General features: G+C 45.5%; 1 protein-coding gene, 1 long non-coding RNA gene and 1 other non-coding gene across 5 annotated transcripts; 2 read left to right on the top strand and 1 right to left on the bottom strand.

Moving 5' to 3' along the window:
- Positions 1-2,997: 2,997 nt before the first annotated feature.
- Positions 2,998-13,076, bottom strand: Jhbp6 (Juvenile hormone binding protein 6). Of its 3 annotated transcripts, none has more exons than NM_141144.2 (6): positions 13,003-13,076; positions 4,315-4,736; positions 3,888-4,239; positions 3,676-3,829; positions 3,331-3,614; positions 2,998-3,268 (listed from the first exon to the last, which is right to left on the bottom strand). In NM_141144.2, exons 5-6 carry the CDS (start codon positions 3,563-3,565, stop codon positions 3,069-3,071), a joined length of 435 nt encoding a protein of 144 aa, NP_649401.1. In that variant the 5' UTR covers positions 3,566-3,614; positions 3,676-3,829; positions 3,888-4,239; positions 4,315-4,736; positions 13,003-13,076; the 3' UTR covers positions 2,998-3,068. The 3 variants fall into 3 exon arrangements, with proteins under 3 accessions (NP_649401.1, NP_001014600.1, NP_001262213.1); NM_001014600.1 differs by having other exon boundaries at positions 3,888-3,980; NM_001275284.1 differs by having other exon boundaries at positions 3,888-3,977.
- Positions 13,077-13,503: 427 nt separating this feature from the next.
- Positions 13,504-17,732, top strand: lncRNA:CR43270 (long non-coding RNA::CR43270). Its single transcript, NR_048311.1, has 2 exons — positions 13,504-13,782; positions 14,452-17,732. It is a non-coding gene; the product is annotated as a long non-coding RNA::CR43270 (long non-coding RNA).
- On the top strand, positions 13,652-13,743 carry mir-958 (mir-958 stem loop). The gene has a single exon (NR_048312.1). It is a non-coding gene; the product is annotated as a mir-958 precursor RNA (primary transcript).
- Positions 17,733-19,874: the final 2,142 nt, after the last annotated feature.

Below are 19,874 nucleotides of genomic sequence, written 5' to 3'. Positions count from 1 at the left end.
TCTGCCGTTGGCGTCCTGGAGGTTTACATATTGCTCATTTCAGCATTTCGCCGGGGAGCGGTGGGTGTGGCAGGGCAGTCGGCTTCCTCTTCTTATTGCCGCTGCCTGTTGAAGTGTAAACATTTTCGCAGAAGGTGTAAATAAAATCTTGTAAAGCGATGCGACTGCCGCCGGCATCCTTTGGCGTCTCCTGTTATCCTTGGCGGAAGTCTGCTAAGCTGCTGCCGCTCCTTGATTGCTTGTTCCGTTTGCGATTGGGGAGGTCTGAGTGTCAACAAATTTTCGCAAATAAGCCAAACACTCGGCGGAATGGTGATGGAGCTAGCGGGGGGTTCGCCCCTTCGCCCTGTTCATTCAAATCCGTTGCGATCCAAATGACAATGACCAGCAATTGGTCTAATGGCCTGGCCATCGATTGGGCCGAAATGTTGTTTATTTATACGAGATTAGCATTAAAGCGGTGGGTCTAGTTAAACGGGCTCCAAAATAGTCGGCGTTCTATTTTCCACTTACGTGCATATGCAAAATTAATGCGGACAACTCAATAACTACCAATAAACGACCAACTCGGCTGCACAGTGGGGCTTATTGATCAACGGAATAGAGAACCAACTTGTCATTAAAAATACATTTTCATTGATGCTTAAATTGATAAATAGAACTCCTAAAAAATTATCATCAAAAGCTTAAAATTATTAAACAGAATGTGCTTTACGCCCCCAATTATTATCCTCAAATGTTGGCATATGCTCTGAAATCGCCAGTGAATCCTTATCCTGGCACTTCCATTCCGCACAAGCGATTGTCCTCCGATCCCATCATCCCGTTGCACTTCACCACGGACAAAGAGGTGGGGCGGGGAGCACTGTGAGTGGGGAGGGGTCCTGTGCGGTGTCTATTTAATTACAATTGTCGCTGTCGCCGCAATCCGTGTCCTGTGCAACGGCAACTGCAATTAACGCACTCGGCCTTTGGGAGCTGCCTGCTGGTCGCAGGATGCAGGATGCAGAATGTTGCTGGCTGGGAGCGCAGTATCGGAGCTGACCGTGTCTGAGTTCTTCCACGGCTTTATCTCCGTCGAAGGGGCGGGGCTGGAGCTGGGCGATTATTTTACGCTCAATTATTGTTAAATATTCGCAAAATGCGAATATTTATTTTAACATGGCAAATTGGCCCGGTTGGAGCTGGTGTCATGTCCGTGTTTCGGTTTGCCGGCCGAGTGTCCTAATGAGATTGCAATTATTTGGCCATAAATTCGTATTATTCCGGCTTTAAAGTTCATGCACTCCTGTGTGGCACATTTTTACCGCGTTATTGTTTGGCATGTTGCAGCACTGCCGGAGAATTAACCCTGCTGAAATGACAGCATTTAATTTGAAATTATGTATTAATTAATTTGCCCATTGCAGTCGACGTTATAATTAAATGTTTAATTTATGGTTTCTAATGGGGCCGTTAGTCAAGCGAGTATCTGCATGACATCGGGTAGCTAAGGAAGACGAACTGGATTTATATGTATTTGAAGTACCAGTTGGCAAACAGACTAATTTTTACAATAAAAACGTTATGGAAACAATCTGAAACTGTGTTTGTAACTTAAGTGATTTCAATTATTAATTATATAGGCCCTTTTTAGATGGGAAGTAAAAAATGGAGATTGGGAAAAAATTTTAAAAGTATTTCTACTTTACTTGCCTGATATGTAAGTCTAAATGTAAATTTATAAAATTGTTCTACATTATCCAATAAAAAAAAGTCGAATGCCAGCAAATTGTTCCGAATGTAAATGTAGCGTTCTTTAAGATAAAAAACATTAGGAAAGAACATAGTGAATGTGAAGGTACAAGTGAACTAACATTTTAGATACTATTAGTGTGGACCCTTTAAGCACTTGCCACATACTTTTAGGCTGAATACAAGAGATCGCCGATGTGGATTGCAGTGGCATGGAAAAGGGGATGAGGCACAGTCACAGCAAATATTGAACAACATTGGCTGGGAATATTGAAATACTTTTGGTGACGGCGACCGTTTCCGCACTTGGGGCCCCAATACCCCATTCCGGTATAGTTTTCCTTCCGTGTTTGTCTTCTGTGTTTTTTCTGCCCTCCATTGTCAACTGGTGGTCCTTTTGGCTTGGTGGAGGGGAGGTAGCCCCTCCATTCTTCGGGGAGCGGATCGTGCTGCTGCTTGTTTACCTTGTGGGCAAACTGCATTTTGGGCTGCCTTCGGTCCAGGGGCCACCGAATTTATTGCAATCACGCACGGGATTTGTCGCTTTGGCTTTGGCCTGTCTTGCAGTTGGCAAAAAATGAGATACCACGGAGTCGGAAGGGCGCCTGAAACCGCAGAATTGCGCAACTAAAATGCCGAAATGCATTGCGCATTAAATTTAAACTAATTGTTCGGCATTTGTAATGGCTACCGCTGCGCCAAACGATTTAATTGCGGCCGCAGCATCAGCAGTTGCAGCAAATTATTGGCAGGCTACAAACACATTGGCCGGAAAAAAAAACAGAGGCAGGCTCAAAAAATTTAAATTAATTTGGGGTCTGGGACTATTTTTGCGGCAATTAATTTGAACACGCGGCTCCGCCTTTTTCTGTGTTTCTGGTTCTGGTTATGGTTTTGACTTTGCCATATGTGCGGTTAAACTCGGCGAGAATTCCCGCCTCCTGCTGCCGGTTTACGGCTTTATTTGCCGAGTGCAATTGTGTAATACAGGTTTGTGTACTTTTTACCCAGTGGAGTCGATCCTAGCCATCGTTTGCCGACTATCTGTGCAGTGACGGCAATCCTGATATATTTTCCAGGACACGGCCGAACAATGTCTGATTAAGGTGCCGCCATTAGATTTTCACTCTACCCTACCAGACGGCAGTTCCAGGACTAAGGCAACAGTTGACCGACACTAATGCCTTTGAGAGCAGGCAGGAAACCATTTCACAATTGCAACGAGCTGCAATCTATGGGTGATGCTCTTAGAAGGGGTCTCTTCAAGTTTTTACACAAACTTTATTGGCTACTTTTCACAGAATTCCCACTCCCAAATTCTACGGACAATTTCCTCATTTCGGTTTCGGCTTGGCTCTTCCATAAAGCTGTTCCGGCGTCGGGATGTCGCTCACAAAGAAGTTGGCTGGAATGAAGTGAAATATCTTCTTCAGCACATCCAGCAGAATGTCCTCGATGGTCTGGGTGATGACCGTGTACAGGGCATCGGCCAGCATCCGCCAGTTGTCGTTGAAGAACTTGTTGGTGCTGTCCTCTGCGGCCGAAGGAGTTCCAAGAGTGGTCAGAGGTTGGGTTCTGAAGATTGCAGCTACTTACCCAGCTGCTTATTGCCATTAAACAGATTGGAGAAGTACGACTTGAGCCCGTCCATTTTAAAATCCACGTGCAGGTTGGTCACGTTGTAGAAAGTGAACCCACCCTTGGAGTAGAGCCGAGTCTTCGTGTGCATGGTGACCGTCATGTTCTCCGCGTCCAGGAACACCTGGCCCTTTCCGTTGAGCGGGATGAGCAGGATCCGACCGAAAAGACTGTAGTCCGCCTGGAGCTTCATCTCGGGCAGTGTAAAGGTGGTCTTCCAGCTGTAGTCCTTCTTAAATACCCTGAAAAAGATGGCTGCCTTACAGAATACGACTCAGTACGACTCAGTAAGCTCGCACTCACTGACTGTCCAGGACGTTCGTGTGCCCGAACCCAATGATCTTGACGTTGGCCAGCTCCACCTTGAGATTGATCGCGTTGCTATTGCCCTGCGTAATCCGGATGCGGTTGAGATAGAAGGGATCGAAGCTCCTTATGCTAGTGAGCCCGGGAATGCCTATGAATCGGTACCAGATAGTAATCACACAGAACCCTCAACGCAGGACTCTACCCACCATCGTTGAGTTTATCGAAAAGCTGCTGGATGCTGTGGGTCGAGCAGTTGACAAAGTCCTTGTCGGCTATCCTACACTCTTTGATGTAATCTGCTGCGGTTCGGTTAGAATTTTGTTCAGTTCAGTTCATATTGGATTTGGATTCGAATTCGGATTTGGTTTCGGATCGAGCGCGGGTGCGAGTGCGAGTGAGGCAAACAATATACCCACAGAGAATTCAGAAAAACAAATCCGGTTTAGTGGTGCAATATTTTTGGCGCTATTTGAACAGCGAGTTCCAGCTGCTAAGCGGGTTAGTCACATTTGTGTTAGCCAAAAACGGGGGGTGTTAAAACTGTTTCAGGACTTGGGTCTAAGAATAAGCAGACTTCATTAACAGAAGTAACACCATTTTAATTGACCGATCTAGTAATCAGGCAGCACTTACGCGGCTCTTTCAAAAAACCATCTTCAGCTCGAACTAGGCAAGTGGTAAATGTCACCAGCAGCACAATCAGTTCCAAACGGGCCATCGCCAAATTAATCCGAAACCAAATTAGTGGTCGATATTCGTGGAATGGCCAAGCGACCAGCGTCAGCGAGCAGCAAATGAAAACTGAATGATACCACTTGCATTTTCATATTTTCTGCGCGGCATTCGTTTGGCGGAAAAAACTTGATTTGAGTGGCTTGCTTGCTTGAATATTTCGCAATCCCATCGTCATCGTTATCGCGCACGGTTGGTTAGTTGGCCAATTGTGGGGCAGCTAAGAGAACAGTAGTCCACCAGCTGAGCTCTCGCAGTCGAATGGCCAGTTCCATTTCGTCATCGATCTCCAGCTTCGCAGCGACGCGGATCAGTTCGGATGGCTGTGGCGGGAAAGACGGGGAAAAGTCTTCAATGAAAACAAATCACGCAAGTGTGGAGTTGTGCCGATGTCTACACTTGACTACTGACTGCGACTACGACTGCCGAATGGGCGAAAAGTTGCGAAACCAGGTGCACAAACAGTTCTATTGACGGTCTGCAAACTAACCTTAACTTTTCTCCTCAAGTAGAGGCTACGGAAAAGGCTGAGGCGAAGAAGGCTAGCAAGTTCAGGGAATTACTGTCCGTCAACAGGGGTCTTAGGTCAAGGGTCCGAGAAAACCAAGACTTGCTCGGACGTGGCCAAGCTGAAGTCCATATATCAGGATAGTTGTCAGCAACCGTCTAGTCCACTTAAAAGCCTTTCAAAAAAGTTGGAAAAACAGCTTCCCGGGCAAGCCAACAGTTTTTCGTTGTCTCGATTTGAAAGGCAATCAGCTAAGATGTGAAGAATCAAAACAATTTATTGATGCCATTTATAAACCGTTCTTGACAGCTATCTCATAAGACTTGAGCTTCCATTGCCAATATATTGACGATCTTAATGTAACCGCAGGTCTAATCAAGAAAGTGAAAATACCTATAAAATCCTCATCCCATTTGGCTTTGAGTACTTCAAAAGTAGATTAAATATTTGGCTTATCCGAATATAATCACCAGTGGGGAGTGGAAAGAGCTACGTTATAATTAAGTCCTAACACAATGAAACCAAAAATCTCGGGTGGTAATCAGAGCTGCTTCCCAAAAGGTCCATAAAGGGTTGCCTTTGGCTGTCCTTTAAAACTCATAGCCCGTCCGAATGTCTGGCTTTAATTCCAATTGGAAGTCAGGCTTCCGAGGCAGCAAAATCCAGCAAAATTTCTGGCAAGTTAATTTGCATGAAGTGGAGTGGCAAACAGGAAAAGGGCAGCGAGACAAATAAAGGCGCAACCGGTGAGAGAGTTCCCCGGTGGGGAAGAGCAAATATTAATCCGCAAAAAGGAATTGTCACAAATTGTGTGTCCGGGCTTTTCTTTTTCCCACTGGCGTAGCCATTGTCCCTTTCGAAGGGCTCCATTAACGTTGAGCTATCCATGCACCCCTTGTTTGGCAGGTTGGGCTGGTGCTCCTGCTGTTTCTCCAACGGTCTGGATTTCTCAGTGGTGGGGCAAACAACAGCTGCAGCAGGACCCAAAAGGACAAAAAGGACTTTGGAGTTGCGTGAAGTGGCGGACGGGGAAGGGGTTCGCTGATTGTTTCAAATCGCAAGTTTGGCTTACCTTTTGGGGAATTAATTTGCCAAATAAACGCTGACAAAATGCAGGCAACTGGACAAGGACAATCCAAAAGGGTCGGCCGTGGCCAGAGATCCAACTAATAGGATTTTGATGATAGTTGCTCGATTGTGCTTCCTCTTTTTTTCCCTGCCATAGTCCTTCTTCTGGCATTGCAGTGTGGCTGCCATAATCAATTTTTGGGCCGTTTCTGTCGGCCACTTGCCTCTTTTCCCTCCGAATCGCTGACATGATTGTAGCTCGTGACCCATGAAATGAGTTTTGCCATGTGTGATGCCAGGACGGGGGCAGGGCTTGTTGCCCCATGGAATGGGTAGAAGAACGGCCAACTGAGCCGCAAAACCAAAAGCTGCCGCACATTTTGTATTCATGACTTTCTCTCCTTTCCCCCGCAATCTGCAAACATACATAAGTGCCAGGGTTACCGAAAACTTTTTGCGTGTCCTTGTAGAACCGGAAAATGTTTTCAAAATTTGTTACCGTTAAAAATGTATCCTAAATTTTAAAAGCCTAACGTATCGTTCAGAAAGTTTTTTAAAAACTTTTTTACAACAATAAAGACAGTTTCTCAATATTTCACTAATAATAATATATCAAAAATCGATGAATCGATTGTTTTAACCCTAGCCGGCTATTTAAGCCGTTAGGTTAGGTTAGACATCAAATAGTCCACAAAAATTTTATAATTTAGATGACCCACATCGGAATGTTCAACAAAAACATTATATTTGATACACATATTGAATATTTATAATTATATGAACCAGATATCCGGCCGGAAAATTATATTTCGCAGCCCTGATAATAATATATCTCCCATTTCTCGACGTCCTTATTCTCCGCTATCCCTTTTTTGTGTCTGAGATTGTGGTGGCATGATAATTAATTTTGGTGGCCCAAATATGTAAATTTGTGATTACGCGAGCAGTAAACAGAAATGGAAAATAATATACATAAATATAACGCATACGCACTGTTGGCAAATGCAGATTTCCCCAGAAAGGCCCGTCTAAGCGGCTTAAATTGACAGGTTTCTGCAAGGGGGTCCTGGCGAATCCTGGGAAGGGTCCTGTTTCCCCATCGACAGCATGTGTGACCGCGCTGGACGCCGGACGCCGCCCGGCGAGTTCATCAACTGAACTGCAACTTTGACTCGTTATGACCGGGAAAACTTTTGGATCTCTTGTTGTCCTTCGTTAGGATTTTTTATGCGCGACTTTTCGACTGCAACTTTCAATGAAATTCCATAATAGTTTTTGTGAGCGCTGCCAACTTTGCATAGATTAGCTGCAAACGAATATAAAAAGCAGGATAGCGTTGAAAGGAAAAAGTGCCCTGTGGCATTGCGCCACGCTTGACTTTTGGTGAATTATTTAATTAGCGAGCAGCGGGGACAACTTTTTCCGAGCGCTTAATTAATCACTATGGCTTTTTACGTTCTCATGCGATCCCAGAATTTTCGTGGTAATTTGTTTGCTTTTCATTTGAGAGGGTCATACGAAACTGAGGGCATTTCAAGTTTTCAGAAACCTCAAAGTGTATTGCCTTCTAAAGTCTGAAAAGTTTGCATTTACGCATGCCGCGATGTATATTCAAACTATTTATAAACAAACAACCAGCCTATACGACTTTTCACCGAGCAGAAGAACGACAAGAAAGACAAGCAAGTTTGTCCAGGCCAAACAGAAGAGTTTGGCTAAGTCTACGCCGAAGGAAAACCTATTAGTTGTGTGCCATTTGAAACCATCGGGCCGAACATAGAAACTGAACTATATATTTCCCCCTGGAGCAAGATGGAGTAGATGACGGACTGAGCCAAGCAAAGTTTAGAATAAACACCCCCACAACATCTCGAATTGTAGACCGGCCAACCGTCCGCATATCTGTGCTCCCATAAGCAGATGAATGTGTGCTTCTTTTATGTAAGCAGTTTGCGGCAACTGTCTTGCCGAAGTCTTCACCGCCATTTTAGGGCATCATCATTTTCGTACAGCCCGGGAAAATAATTTGAAAAATCAACATGTGGCATTCAGACGTCGCGTCGCATGGCGACAATTTGCGTCCGTAGAAGACTTGCGACAAAGTTTGCGATGCATTTACGCCACCCATATCCAGGATTCCCAGCGCGATTGTTGTTGAATGCGTTGGCCTTGAAAAGTCCGATTTGGAAAACACACTTTTGCCATTTTCGAAAATCGCACTTCTCCGCCTTGTTGGCCTGTGCTTGTTTGCGTATCGAGCTGTTGTTGCTACTCATGTGAAGTAGATGAAAGGCTTTTGGGCTCTGTCAGGACATAGACCTCACCGCGAATCGGGGTTGCTGTTTACTTTAGCGGCGGGTGCGGGTATCTTTTTCGCTGCCATTCGACTCCGAGCTCGTGTAGCTGCTAGGGCTCAAGTGTGTTTGCCAATTGAAATGCTAGACAAAGTATAGTATCTATATAAGGCTTGTCGGGCCCGGTGATGATGTCGATGAATGCCGCAGATAGATAAATGGATATTAATGGGGTAGCTCCCTGCCGAGGAAGGGGGGGAGTATCGTTTCAAGAGTTGAATCAACGACAAGTTTTAGCTTTAAATCATTGGTGAGATTTTTATCGAATGCCTGTAAATCAGGTGCAAGAGAAATAACGTTTTAACACTTCTTGCGTGCGATCTTATTAATTGCTTTTCACATCCATCTAGGAAAATTTAATTGAAATAACTGGTTGGAAAATTTGACGTAAGACAATATAATGGAAAAGCACAAATAAATAATTGTCAGAAACCTATTTGGTGAGCCCAATAGAGACTGAGACTGCAACTTCGTAATGCGCACACCATTGGCATCTGGTTTGGCCCCGAAATTTTATGCTGAGCGCGTGAAAATTAATTAAAATATTCCCTTGTAACTGCCAAGCGCCGTCGGAGCATAACTGAATTTTAATTGAACGCAATCAATGCGAATTTATGAAAGCTCACAGACCAAGCCACCCACCAACTCCCACAAAGTCCTCCCACAATCCGACTCACCACCGGCAGGCATCCGATTCAAGCCGGTCCAAAGGCTCCCCGGCAATTGGCGTTAATTTGTCTGTCGAGAAAATATCGAACAGAAAAATCAACTTTACCTCTCGGATCCTCTCGGATCCAATGGAAGTGCGACCTGTTTAGAGAAGGGCAAGGATAAGGACACTGAAAACTTAATTAAATGCACGGAATTCGCTTTGGGCCGCCATTGGGTTTATCGGCTGCGGGGGCGATTGGTAGCCCGGTAGCCCAATGAATATTTTTGCGTGTTAAAGGATTTCGAATAGAATATCATAGTTTGGGGTTGCATGTGAAATGCAATTAAATAAATTTAAATGCCATCTCAGCTCACCTCGAGCACACTTGGCATATTTATTCAGATTTTAAAGCCCGTAAGTGCAGGGCATAAAAATAAATTCAGAGCGGAGCAGCAGAGCAGCAGACAGAGCAGCAGCAGCCAAGTCGAAATGAAATAAATCGAGTAAAATCAGTGTGACAGGAAGAAACAATTTAAGCATGTTGGACAGGATAAGCCTTCTGAGAGCGCCCCTTTTGGGGGCAAGGTGTCTGTGACAATGCAGCACTGCAGATGGCGTTGGTCGGAGGTAGGTGCAGGGGCGTGCGGGCACTGCAGTTTACACACAGTTTGCCAGCGAGACATGGTCGTAGATTTGCCTGCAAAAAGGATTTGGGGAGCCAAACGAACCGAAAGGCGTACACGATACGAGGCGAGATGAGCGGCGCAGGACGAAATGTCCTAATGCAATTGTAGCTCCTGTGTGCGTGCACATGCACATGCAGATGCAGCCGTGTAAGCAGTCGCCTGTGTCTGTGAGTGTAATTGATTTTATCGGTCATGTTAATTTTGATTAAATATGCAAATCGACGATACAAATTCTCATTTGTCGCCCACTGACAGAGTGAGAGCCGCTCACGTGCGAGTGAGTAGATTACCTTGATAAAGGACAAAGAACACCGGGTGATGGACTCCTGTGCCTCGCCCTTCGAAGAGATGAGCGCGTGACACGCAGGTACTGGCTTGTAACCCCAAAATTAGGAAATTCACATATATACATATATATTAACCACGATGAGAGAGGTAGTACCTCGAGTTCAGTCAACATGGCTTCCTAACTCACCATTCACGACTGCATCGCTGGTGGAAGGGCTCCCATTGACAGTTATTATGTTACGGTATTATCTCGTTATTTATGCAGCAGATGACAAATGCAATTTGTTGTTTGCACACCGAACCTGGGCCAGGAAGCATCGAGCATAGAGCCCGGTAACTGGCAGCCCCGAAAATGGATGCAAGCACATGATAATTTCCAATCATTTGAATAATCTCCTCCTGGCTGGCCGTCATCCTCCGCAGGCTGCAGCTCCGCCTCCTGCTCTAATCCTCGATCCCGTCGACATCCGTGTTCGCTGTGCGCTGTGAAAATATTAGCTTAAGAAAATGTCTAACGAGCTCTACGTGCTGCGGCATTCAAAAGTGCCTGCCTCTTCTACCGTCACCGCCCTCCGCCACGGACACTCCCATCCCGAGGTCACCCAGCACATTGGGGACACCGGTCCTAAGGTGCGTGGGCTTCGGGTGGTGGGCTGGACCACGCCTATTAGCTTCGGTGAGGACATTGGTTGACTTTCGTGTGGTTTTTGTGTATTGATTAAAATTGCTGGCCAAATGCGAAATTGACACATGAGATGCATGGACAATTAGCAAACGTATGGATAGGGCGAGTCTGTGATACAGAGGGAGCAGGGCTTGTTAGAATGACAGAATGAGGAGTATTTACACCTTCCGAACTTTGCCCTGGCCGTCTATCAGCGCCCCTAGCTCAATTTGAGTTGCGACGTTATCTCTGTGCTGGGTGCATAGCTTGTTTGCCTATGTCTAAATGCCTAATCATAAATCGAAATCTTTCTTTAAAAGTGGAACGCGGCAACAACATTGTACGCAGGTATATATCTTATCGGGGCCTATGGACGGCTCTAAATTAAAACAGCCTTCTGGCGATCGCATATAATATAATTTGAAATGGTATATAAACAAGTCAGCGAAACGAGAGTACAGTCACTACAGTCGCTGAGGTATTATTTGGCCGACAGGTGTCGCCTTGGGTTAGTTAGTTGGGATTGGGTAGGATTCGATGTGATAATCCACATTAGCATTGAATAATGGCTTATAGTTGGAGTTCAGAGGCCTCTCAGATGATTGATGGGGATTAGTTTTGGTATAGAGTATGATTGAGCGGCGGACAGTGTCTTCAGCGACTGCCGCCTGCAACTTGATTGAAACTGCAGTAGGATTAGAAATAGACGCGCGACAGTTCTAATTGCCGTGCCAGGAGCCTGAAAAATGATGCTGCCTGCCAGGGAATGTCCTGCCCCTGCCCCTTTGGATGGGCCCACGATGGCGCCCCCATTTTCACGCTGCAATTGTTGCCTATGGCCTTTTTCTCGCCGGGCTGGCAGACTGACAAACTGACAGAGTGACAAACTGGCAGAACGCCAGACTGGCTCTGTTGAAATGACTGCGCCAAGGCAGCCTAGTCAAAAAGACGAGGATGATGGGAGTCGCAGCCCCCGGGGAAAACCGGATCCGAACTGAACCGACTGTGTGAATGGTGTCATTAAACGATTTTTCATTGCAAGCTGCCGCAGGTGAAATGTGCTCTGGCTGTGTGTGACTTTTTAGCGGTCCACGACCTTTGGCCCTTTAATCTCTTGAATCGCATTTGTGTTGCGGGAGGTGAAACATTTTTGTGCTTCTCTCCACTTGCCCGGAAATTGAAAATCAACTCACCTGGAGCGGAAATTATTATTTTTTTATTGACGAGTTTTCCTTACCCTTCCAATTCTGTAAAGTTCTCACCTCCATTTTGAATGTGCCATTGTTCGGCTTTCCAGAGATTGCAGTTTTTGAATACGTTCGGCAATCGGGGCACGTAGATTTTAATCAACTTTATGTGGGAATACCCCAGAATGGAATTGAAAATGGAAAATTTCATTAAATTCTTGTCGGTCGCTAATTTGACGTGGTCATTCATGAAATGTTAGTCAAGAATACAGATCTTTCGTAAGCTGCACTCGAGCTTCTGCCTCCCCGTTTTGTAACCTGTGCAAGCACAATACTCGAGCTATCGGTGTGCTATCAATGGCGAAATACTTATAAGGTTGCAAAACTATGACGGGCATGTCAACAGAGTCAGATGCACTGTACACGCTAGTGAAATGCATTACGAACCCTATAAATATAGTTCGGTGCAAATATCTTTCGTGCAGAAAGAAACCACTGTTTCTAAAACTTGTGACCCGGGACAGGTTCCATGTCAAGAAGTTTACTCATGGCTTATCGGCGCGGAGAAACTTCGTCGGGGAGCCAAAGGGGTCATACCGATGAGGGTATATATTTTTACTTTGAACCGAGATAAGATATGGTCACATACTTCTAGTACGCCCGAAAGCAGGGCGCACCGAAATCGTAAAATAAGAAATTCGTCGCCTGCTTACCTAGAATTAGTATATGATTGCCATGTGGCCGCAGTTGGTTTATATAACGACATACTTAGTTACAGTCTAAGACGGAAATAACTGGGTACCAACCAAATGATAAGACAAGAAATGTGGGTTAATAGCAACGGAGCAGAGCTAAGCTCTTACGATCGATGGAACTCTTGCAATCAACTGCACTTATCTTACTTTGAAAACTGTCGGTGATTAGGATCTCCTCCACTGGCACCATATAGACATTTAGAAACATTGAAAATTTACAATATTTGATTATCCCATGAAATCGAATTCTAAATTCCCAAATGCGAACGCAGCCATCTCGTTCTCGGGTAGCACTCATGCGATCGGCATGTATCGAAAGTGCCCGTCTTTATCTTATCTCGAAATATGCCCCGTAGGTGCCTCAGTGGAAGCATGTACATCGGTGATCGGCAACACATCTCAAACATACGGTTTTGGGTTTCCTTACCGACGACCTTTTTACACAATTTCTATTGCCTCCAAGCTGTCACTCTCCGGTTCCTATGTTTGCTCGACCGCTTCCGACCGCTCGGGTCTATCAAGATGGAGAGAGCAACTGAGCGCGGTTTTCGGACCCCGCTTATCGGGCGGGGTTCCCGACACGATACGGACGTTGAGGGGCTCTGTCCTCCCTAGTTCTGGCCCTAACACTTTCCATTTATCCGAAACACAGCCAGCGAAACTCAACCTGTTTGCCCTATCTACCGGTAGTATTAGACCTGTTTATCCAGCAAATATTCGTCATTAGTTCGTCATATCTGCCCTAAAGAGCAGTCGATGGATGGTTCCCAGTGCTCACTCACTTACCCGCCATGATATCGATAAGAGTCCCAATCCAAATCCAGTTATCTGGCCACACTCACACTTTTGCACCTAAAGGTAAAGCAAATAAAAATCGCTCGCCAGATAAGGAGTATCGTATAAAAAGCAATATCTATGAATATATGTCATTATTTCGTTATTGAACTCCAAAGTGCGCAGTGCGCTCGAGTGGTAGTTGTGTTGTGTGGCTCCTGTTGATTCCGAAGTGTAGTGCATGGTTGATATATTTGGTGGATTAAAGTGTTCTGAGTTATCCTCGAGGATTTTCCACGATCGGCGTGTCTATGGCAAGTAGAATAGCAGGCTTATCACATGTTTAATTCAATCTGCTGTGAGATTCTTCTATTCTACTTTCGACAACACCCGTTAACATCACACCCGACCCGACTGCCAGTGTAATTTCAAGGTAACAGACAGAAAGTAAAATAAAGGGCAGCGGAGTTATACCATCTAAGTTATATCGTAGCTCATATCGTAAGTTTGTTATCTGTTCTGCGGTAGTATTTCCTTTTTTCTGCCTATCAGTCTAGCCACTCTGCTGAATCATAATTTCCCAAACTGGGCGGGTGAATACCGGTGAATTGGGAACTTGGGCTGCGAAACCATTTCCGCGCTGATCTCATTGCCGCACATAACCCCTTTGGAGACCATGTGACGGTTCGTTCGCTTATCACAGAAACCTGTGCTGGTGAAATCAACTTGAGCTACTTTTGGAGATAAGAAATCGGGACTCTTCCCGCTCTATATTTAATGGTTTTTTACGCTTTTGATTGACGTTGGCTTGTGCAAAATTGAAAGAATTCGAGAATCTATTTTCTTAATAGCTATCCATTGTTCCGATATCCAGATACCCCAAGTCCACTTTCGTTTACCTAATGCCCTAAGCATTAAGTTGAAGCTAACGACAGTTTATACCTCCACTATAAAGCCATATTCTCTGGGATGGATAAAAAATAAGCGCCTATATCCATGTCATTCGTCTGTCTGCTTCAGTCGCTCCAGCTCGCTCCCTTTTGACTTTGTCAGTCAACATAATGAAAATGCAATTAATTTTTTCCAGCAATTTCTTTTTCAGCCCCAATCCCCGATTCTCAAAGCTGACGCCACGTCTGTGCTCGTTGGACCCCACTCAACCCGGCCCATTTTCACCCATCCGATGCTGTTGCAATATTATGACTCCTGCTGTTTGTTCCGACAGACGGCTGAGCCGGGATGGCGGGAAAAGCGGCAAAAGAAATGTTTATTGTGAGGCATTTTCTATGGCGATTGCAATGCCTGCTCTCTGCCCTTTTACCCTGCTAGCGCCAGCCATTCGCATTAAATGAGGAAACCAATTATTCGCGCTTATAAAGATTTACCGCCATAGAGCCCCACATACAGCCCAGCCCAGCCCAGTTAGACAGTTGGAGATATAGATGCGAGTGCTTCAACTCCAGCCCCCTACCAGTGGCCTCCGTTTTGTTTCGCTTTTAATGGGAGCCCTCCGCTTGGCCGCAGGCTCGCTGATTAAAGTCAGGGATTGCATTGCAGGGTGTCCTGTTTAGTGGAATACGGCAATCCTGGCAAGTGTATGGAACTGGTATCCTCCAATATGGAATACACACGAACGCAGTAATTACTTAAAAGTATACAGAGGGAAATGACAGGCTTAGTAACGATTTCTTGGGTTGCCCTCTCTAGTGCCACCTCCTCCACATCTAGCAGGCCATCCACATCCACTTATCCCTAATGCGGCCACAATTTCCTGTTGGCCGAAAAACATTTTCGCAAGAATTTGCTCATTTCAAATGGGAAATGCTTGGCGAGGCCAATTTGAGTGTGCACAGGCGCCAGGCGAGACAAAGGCCTACTCAAGCCGCCCGTCTGGGCATCCTTATTGCGGGTCCTGCCGCTGGCATAACTTGTCATTTGTCTTGGACACTGTAGAGCGAAATCTCGCTGAAATTACCTTTCATTTTGTCTTCAAAAACCACTTGAAGGGGGCATTCACGAAGGCGGAAGCAGGCGTCAGAAGTCGCTCCCCTGGTGTCCTGTCCCGTCCCGTCGTGTCCTGTCGTTAGGGGAAGTCTGGCCAGCCGCAGCAATTACAGACGTTAATGTCCCACAGCCCTGCCCTGTGCTGCTCGTTCGTGCCCTTTGGATCTCCGATTTCGGCTTAAAGTCTTTCAGATCCGGCTTCCGGTTCGCCTTGGCATGGCTCCTTTCGGCCTTTGCTTTTATGCGACCCTTTGTCCGATGCACTTCCTGAAACCGAAAGCGTATTGGGGCCCAGGATGAGAGAAGCTGAGCTGAATCAGAAGCGCTAAATTAAAACGTAAATACCACTTAGCCGGGATATAAAGCAAGTGGCCGCTCTGGCTCCTACCTGTAATCAGTGGGTAATTAAGCGGAGGAGCGGAAAGTGAGCAGGACACCTAAGAATTGCTTAATTTGTGCAGCCTGATTTAATGACTGTTCTTGCACAGCGCTTGCTTCCAGAGCCGAAGTGCTACCGTAAAAGTAACCACCACCCAACGGAACTCGTGCTAAGAGACCAAACTTAATTTCATGGGACGCTTATCACGCGGCAAACTATAAATATGCTTCTAAACATTCGTTTTGACAGCTTCATCTGCAATGTGCAGCCATCCTACCACACCGTGAAAGTACAGTCCCGCCTCCGGTTCGACGTCGCACCAGAGTCAAAGTTTTTTTGCCCTTCTTGTGCCCGTTTTTGGAAGTTGGGGTGAGTGGAGGACGATATTGCAACGGCTGCAGAGTGTGCAAAAAATTCTAAACTGCAATAAATTCATCAAATGTGCAATGAAACATGCTGTAATGTCACGCCCACGGCCCAATTCATCCGTGCCACCCGCTCCGGATCTGAGGGGACTTCCCCAGCCGCTAACTCCATTAAACTCGCTCCCTTTTGGTCCGGAATTGGGTGATATTTTGTAGGCAAATGTGCAATAAATTGTAAATGTTTGCCGTCCGTGTGGGAGAGCAACGTTCCGTGGTTCATGGTGATGTGGCAGCTGTGGAACGGCCCCCGTTGAAAATATGCGATGCCCCCAACGAGTGGGGCCCACCGAAAAACTTGTCCGCTGCACGCCTGTCAACTTTTATAAGTGTTTTTGCAGATTGTTTTTCGTCCCGAAGACTTTTTCTGTTCTGTTCTGTTCTGTTCTGGAACAGTTTTCGGTTACAGCAGGGGCAGCGTGAAAAAATGCAGAGCAGCGATAACGGTGGCTTGTAGCGAACGCAATTTAGTGGGCGGAATGGACGAGACGGGACCAGATAATGAAACATGGATGGGAAAAGTTTCGAAGAAGTGAGATCATGAACTAAGTCAGGCCAGGACGATGCAATCATAAATTCCTGGGCAAGGGGCAAGGAGTGATTCGTGAATGACTCAATCAATTGGGCGCCACTTAAGTGAAGAATATTATTCTCTTCATGATTTTTTTACTAGATAATTATTTTATTTCTTACTTTGTGTATTTTCGTACTACAATATGCAGCTGCATACGTGGCTTTTGGGTACAACGGGGAGGCACACAAATGGTGCTCTAAATAAAAAATGAAATAAAATTTCGTTATTTTAACTGCTACAACCTTATGTTTATTACAGTGTTCTCCGCATTTTGATTACTTAACCAAATTCAGCCTCGTTTATTTAACACCGTTTGGAAGTTCCAAAACGGGTAAAAACAAACAAGCCAGCTCATTCAATTATGCAATTATTATTTGGCTTTTATTTAATGCAATTAAAAAATTAAGCGGACTGCAGGGCCGGTCCGAGCTGGAAATTATGCTGCCTGTGCAGGATCCTGACACCATCTCTCCCCACCTTGGCTAGCCCTTAACAATCGAGTGTGGGTGGTGCAACAATACCATCAGCCGAAAGCTGCAAACTTCTGAGGTCGATGTGCAGCAGGGGGCAGGAGGCACCAAAATGTTGCCTAACGCAGCAGAAAGGCCCAAACACACAGCCCTCAAATCGTATGCGTAATTTGGCTATTAAATCGAATTTTTATTGAAGCTCGTGGAACGGTGCACAGAGGGACGACCTGGGGTTCGGGGTCACCACATTCGAAAGCCCGCCCTGGGGCTCCAAGCCCGGTTTTTCGCACGTGCGGAGGAAACGAGTTTTTGGGGGACTACTTTTGCAAACGCAACGGAAACGGAAAATGTTCTATTGGTTACCCCTCGAGCGCCCACCACTTTGAACTGCATCCCGAAATCCGCAATTCCGAAACAGCTGCCTGCTAATGGCAGTACTCTGCTCGTACACTGCGAAAAATGTCATCAGTGCTGGAAAGTTACCGTCTCGAAATTCCATTTACACAGATCTGGGACATGTATCTGTTTTTAATTGTTATGTTTTCAAATATATGAAGTATCTACACATAAATAATATTATTCGTCTCCCCGGAGTATTCAAACTAGCACTAGTTGACTTTCAGTGTAGGACTGTGGCTTGCTGTGGCAGCAACAACAGCTTGGCACAGTGGAGCGTAAAATTAATCGTGGCAGCAGCCCACTTCTGTGGGCATTCAGGGAATTGGGCGTTTTGATGGGTTGAGCGACTCGGCTTTTTTTTTTTTGCGAGCCACCTCGACGCTGTGTTCCAACGTGTCCTGCTTATTGGTTTTTCTGCAGTTTCTGCACTTTTATCTTTCGTCCTTATTCTCGTTTTTGGGTCCTTTGGGTCGAATCAAAATTTAAAATATTAACGTGGGCTCGCATAAATCTTTACTGGGCAAGCGAAAATGTTTCTTTTGGGATGATTTTTCAACTTTGCAAAAATTAACAGCTTATTAATGAAGCTGCAATGGCAATTACGGAAATTGTTGCATCTTTGAGTGTATATTTATTTACTTTCGGACCGAGAATAATATAACCTGATTTTGCTGTTTTGCCCAATTTTCGAAAACATAATTTCTAAAAAATGAAAGATAATTCATAAAACTCATAAAACCCATGGCAATTCAAAACCATTGTTGCTTGTTGCAATCATCATTTTGCACGTGGTCGACCAGCAATCCAATCAGTTCACCTTAACATTTCGATTGTAATTACCAATCTTGAATGCCCTTCCCCTTCGCGGGCTCGTGTTAATCCCGACAGGATGGGCATCACCACAGAGGCGGCAGCAGACTCTGACAATTAATATTCAAATTTATTAGCCACCTATGAACCGAGTGTGTGCATTATCAGCAGGCACTTCCCAGACCGCAGACTGTCCTTTTCCCTATCTCGACGAGCACGCAGTTCGCAGATACTGAACCGGGCTCGCCAGAATGGGAAATCGCAGAAAGTATAGGCAAGAGCTTCACGTTAGGGACCTGTGGAAAATATTTCACCAACTGAGCCGGGCAGTGTCCTGCAATCCTGGCCCCCTCCTAGTGAACCGGTCTCTTGTCACACTGCGCTTAATTATTTGCATATGATTAGACTTGATGGGGGTGGGACTCGGCCCTCGGACCCGCATGGTCCGACTAATCACCAGAGTCAGCTACGTTGTGTAATTGTTAATGATGATTAGATTCAATTTGGGCACCATTAGTTAGCTGACGAGGCTACATTCCTCACTTCACCCGACGTCTGCTCTTTCCATTTATGCCAATGACGCAGCCGAGAGTCCGAAAGTCAGTCCGTCCGGCAGTCCGGCAGTATGGCAGTCCAGAAGGCGGGGCACGACGGACCCAAGTGACTTACGTGGACGCTGCAACGTGACCTAAGGCCGTTGTCGAGTTTGAGGTTCATTTCGCAAAATTGTCGATCCAACGGGTTAACACTCCCCATCCTCCACTGCACCCACTTGCGCTACCCGGTTGAATAGTTCAGAGTGGTATGCAAATGTGAGGCATTGTGTGGTTTTACTTTGGCCGGAAGGCGCTCACCGTCCGCAGACAGCACCCGTACAGCACCCAGACCCCAGTCATCCGGCCTGAGTCCTCGCCGGTCATCTTGGGAACGTCCATTGTGCGATATAATCACTCTGAAAGCATCGGCGTAAGAGTCAACTAATCGACGCCAGTGGCCCAGTAGTTATAACTATCAAGCTTTTATCGTGCCTGAAAGTTAATGGTTTCTAGGCATTCAAAAATAGATTGGCTCATTCAATTGTAACAATTAAAAGTCTGCAGCATTATCATATCTCATTAAAAGTGTGGCTTATTTCTGAGACTTACTTATACCTCGAAGCGGTCTTAAAATGCTTTATATAAATTATTAATTACGACCACAATTGGTATTTAGACAACACTCCATAGTCCTTGCTGCTATATGCTTCATTCGGCCATTGCCTCTGGCCTTTTGCCAAGATTTCGAATTCAGTTTCAGTTTATAAACGAAAATTTATTACAATTAGTGCTCTGGCCAAAACAACGAAAGTAAAAATACATCGGCTGGACGCACCGAAAAGTTTTTAATTTAGGCGAAGCTTATTATCTACACCCCACAAGGCGCTTGCTAGGCAGAGGTGAGGATAATATTAAAAAAGTTGCAGGGGAA

Source organism: Drosophila melanogaster, chromosome 3L (genome assembly GCF_000001215.4).
Source record: "Drosophila melanogaster chromosome 3L".
NCBI classification, from domain to species: domain Eukaryota; kingdom Metazoa; phylum Arthropoda; class Insecta; order Diptera; family Drosophilidae; genus Drosophila; species Drosophila melanogaster.
Note: the sequence above shows the minus strand (reverse complement) of the source record. Positions and strands in the feature narration are given on the sequence as shown.

What these genes read in the sequence shown, in the direction of transcription:
- Jhbp6 (NM_001014600.1), bottom strand. Translation starts at nt 4,399, where the DNA reads ATGGCCCGTTTGGAACTGATTGTGCTGCTGGTGACATTTACCACTTGC. An exon ending in TGGTTTTTTGAAAGAGCCGC is followed by an intron (nt 3,981 to 4,314) that starts GTAAGTGCTGCC and finishes ACCGAACCGCAG; the next exon opens with CAGATTACATCAAAGAGTGT. An exon ending in TTTCGATAAACTCAACGATG is followed by an intron (nt 3,830 to 3,887) that starts GTGGGTAGAGTC and finishes ACCGATTCATAG; the next exon opens with GCATTCCCGGGCTCACTAGC.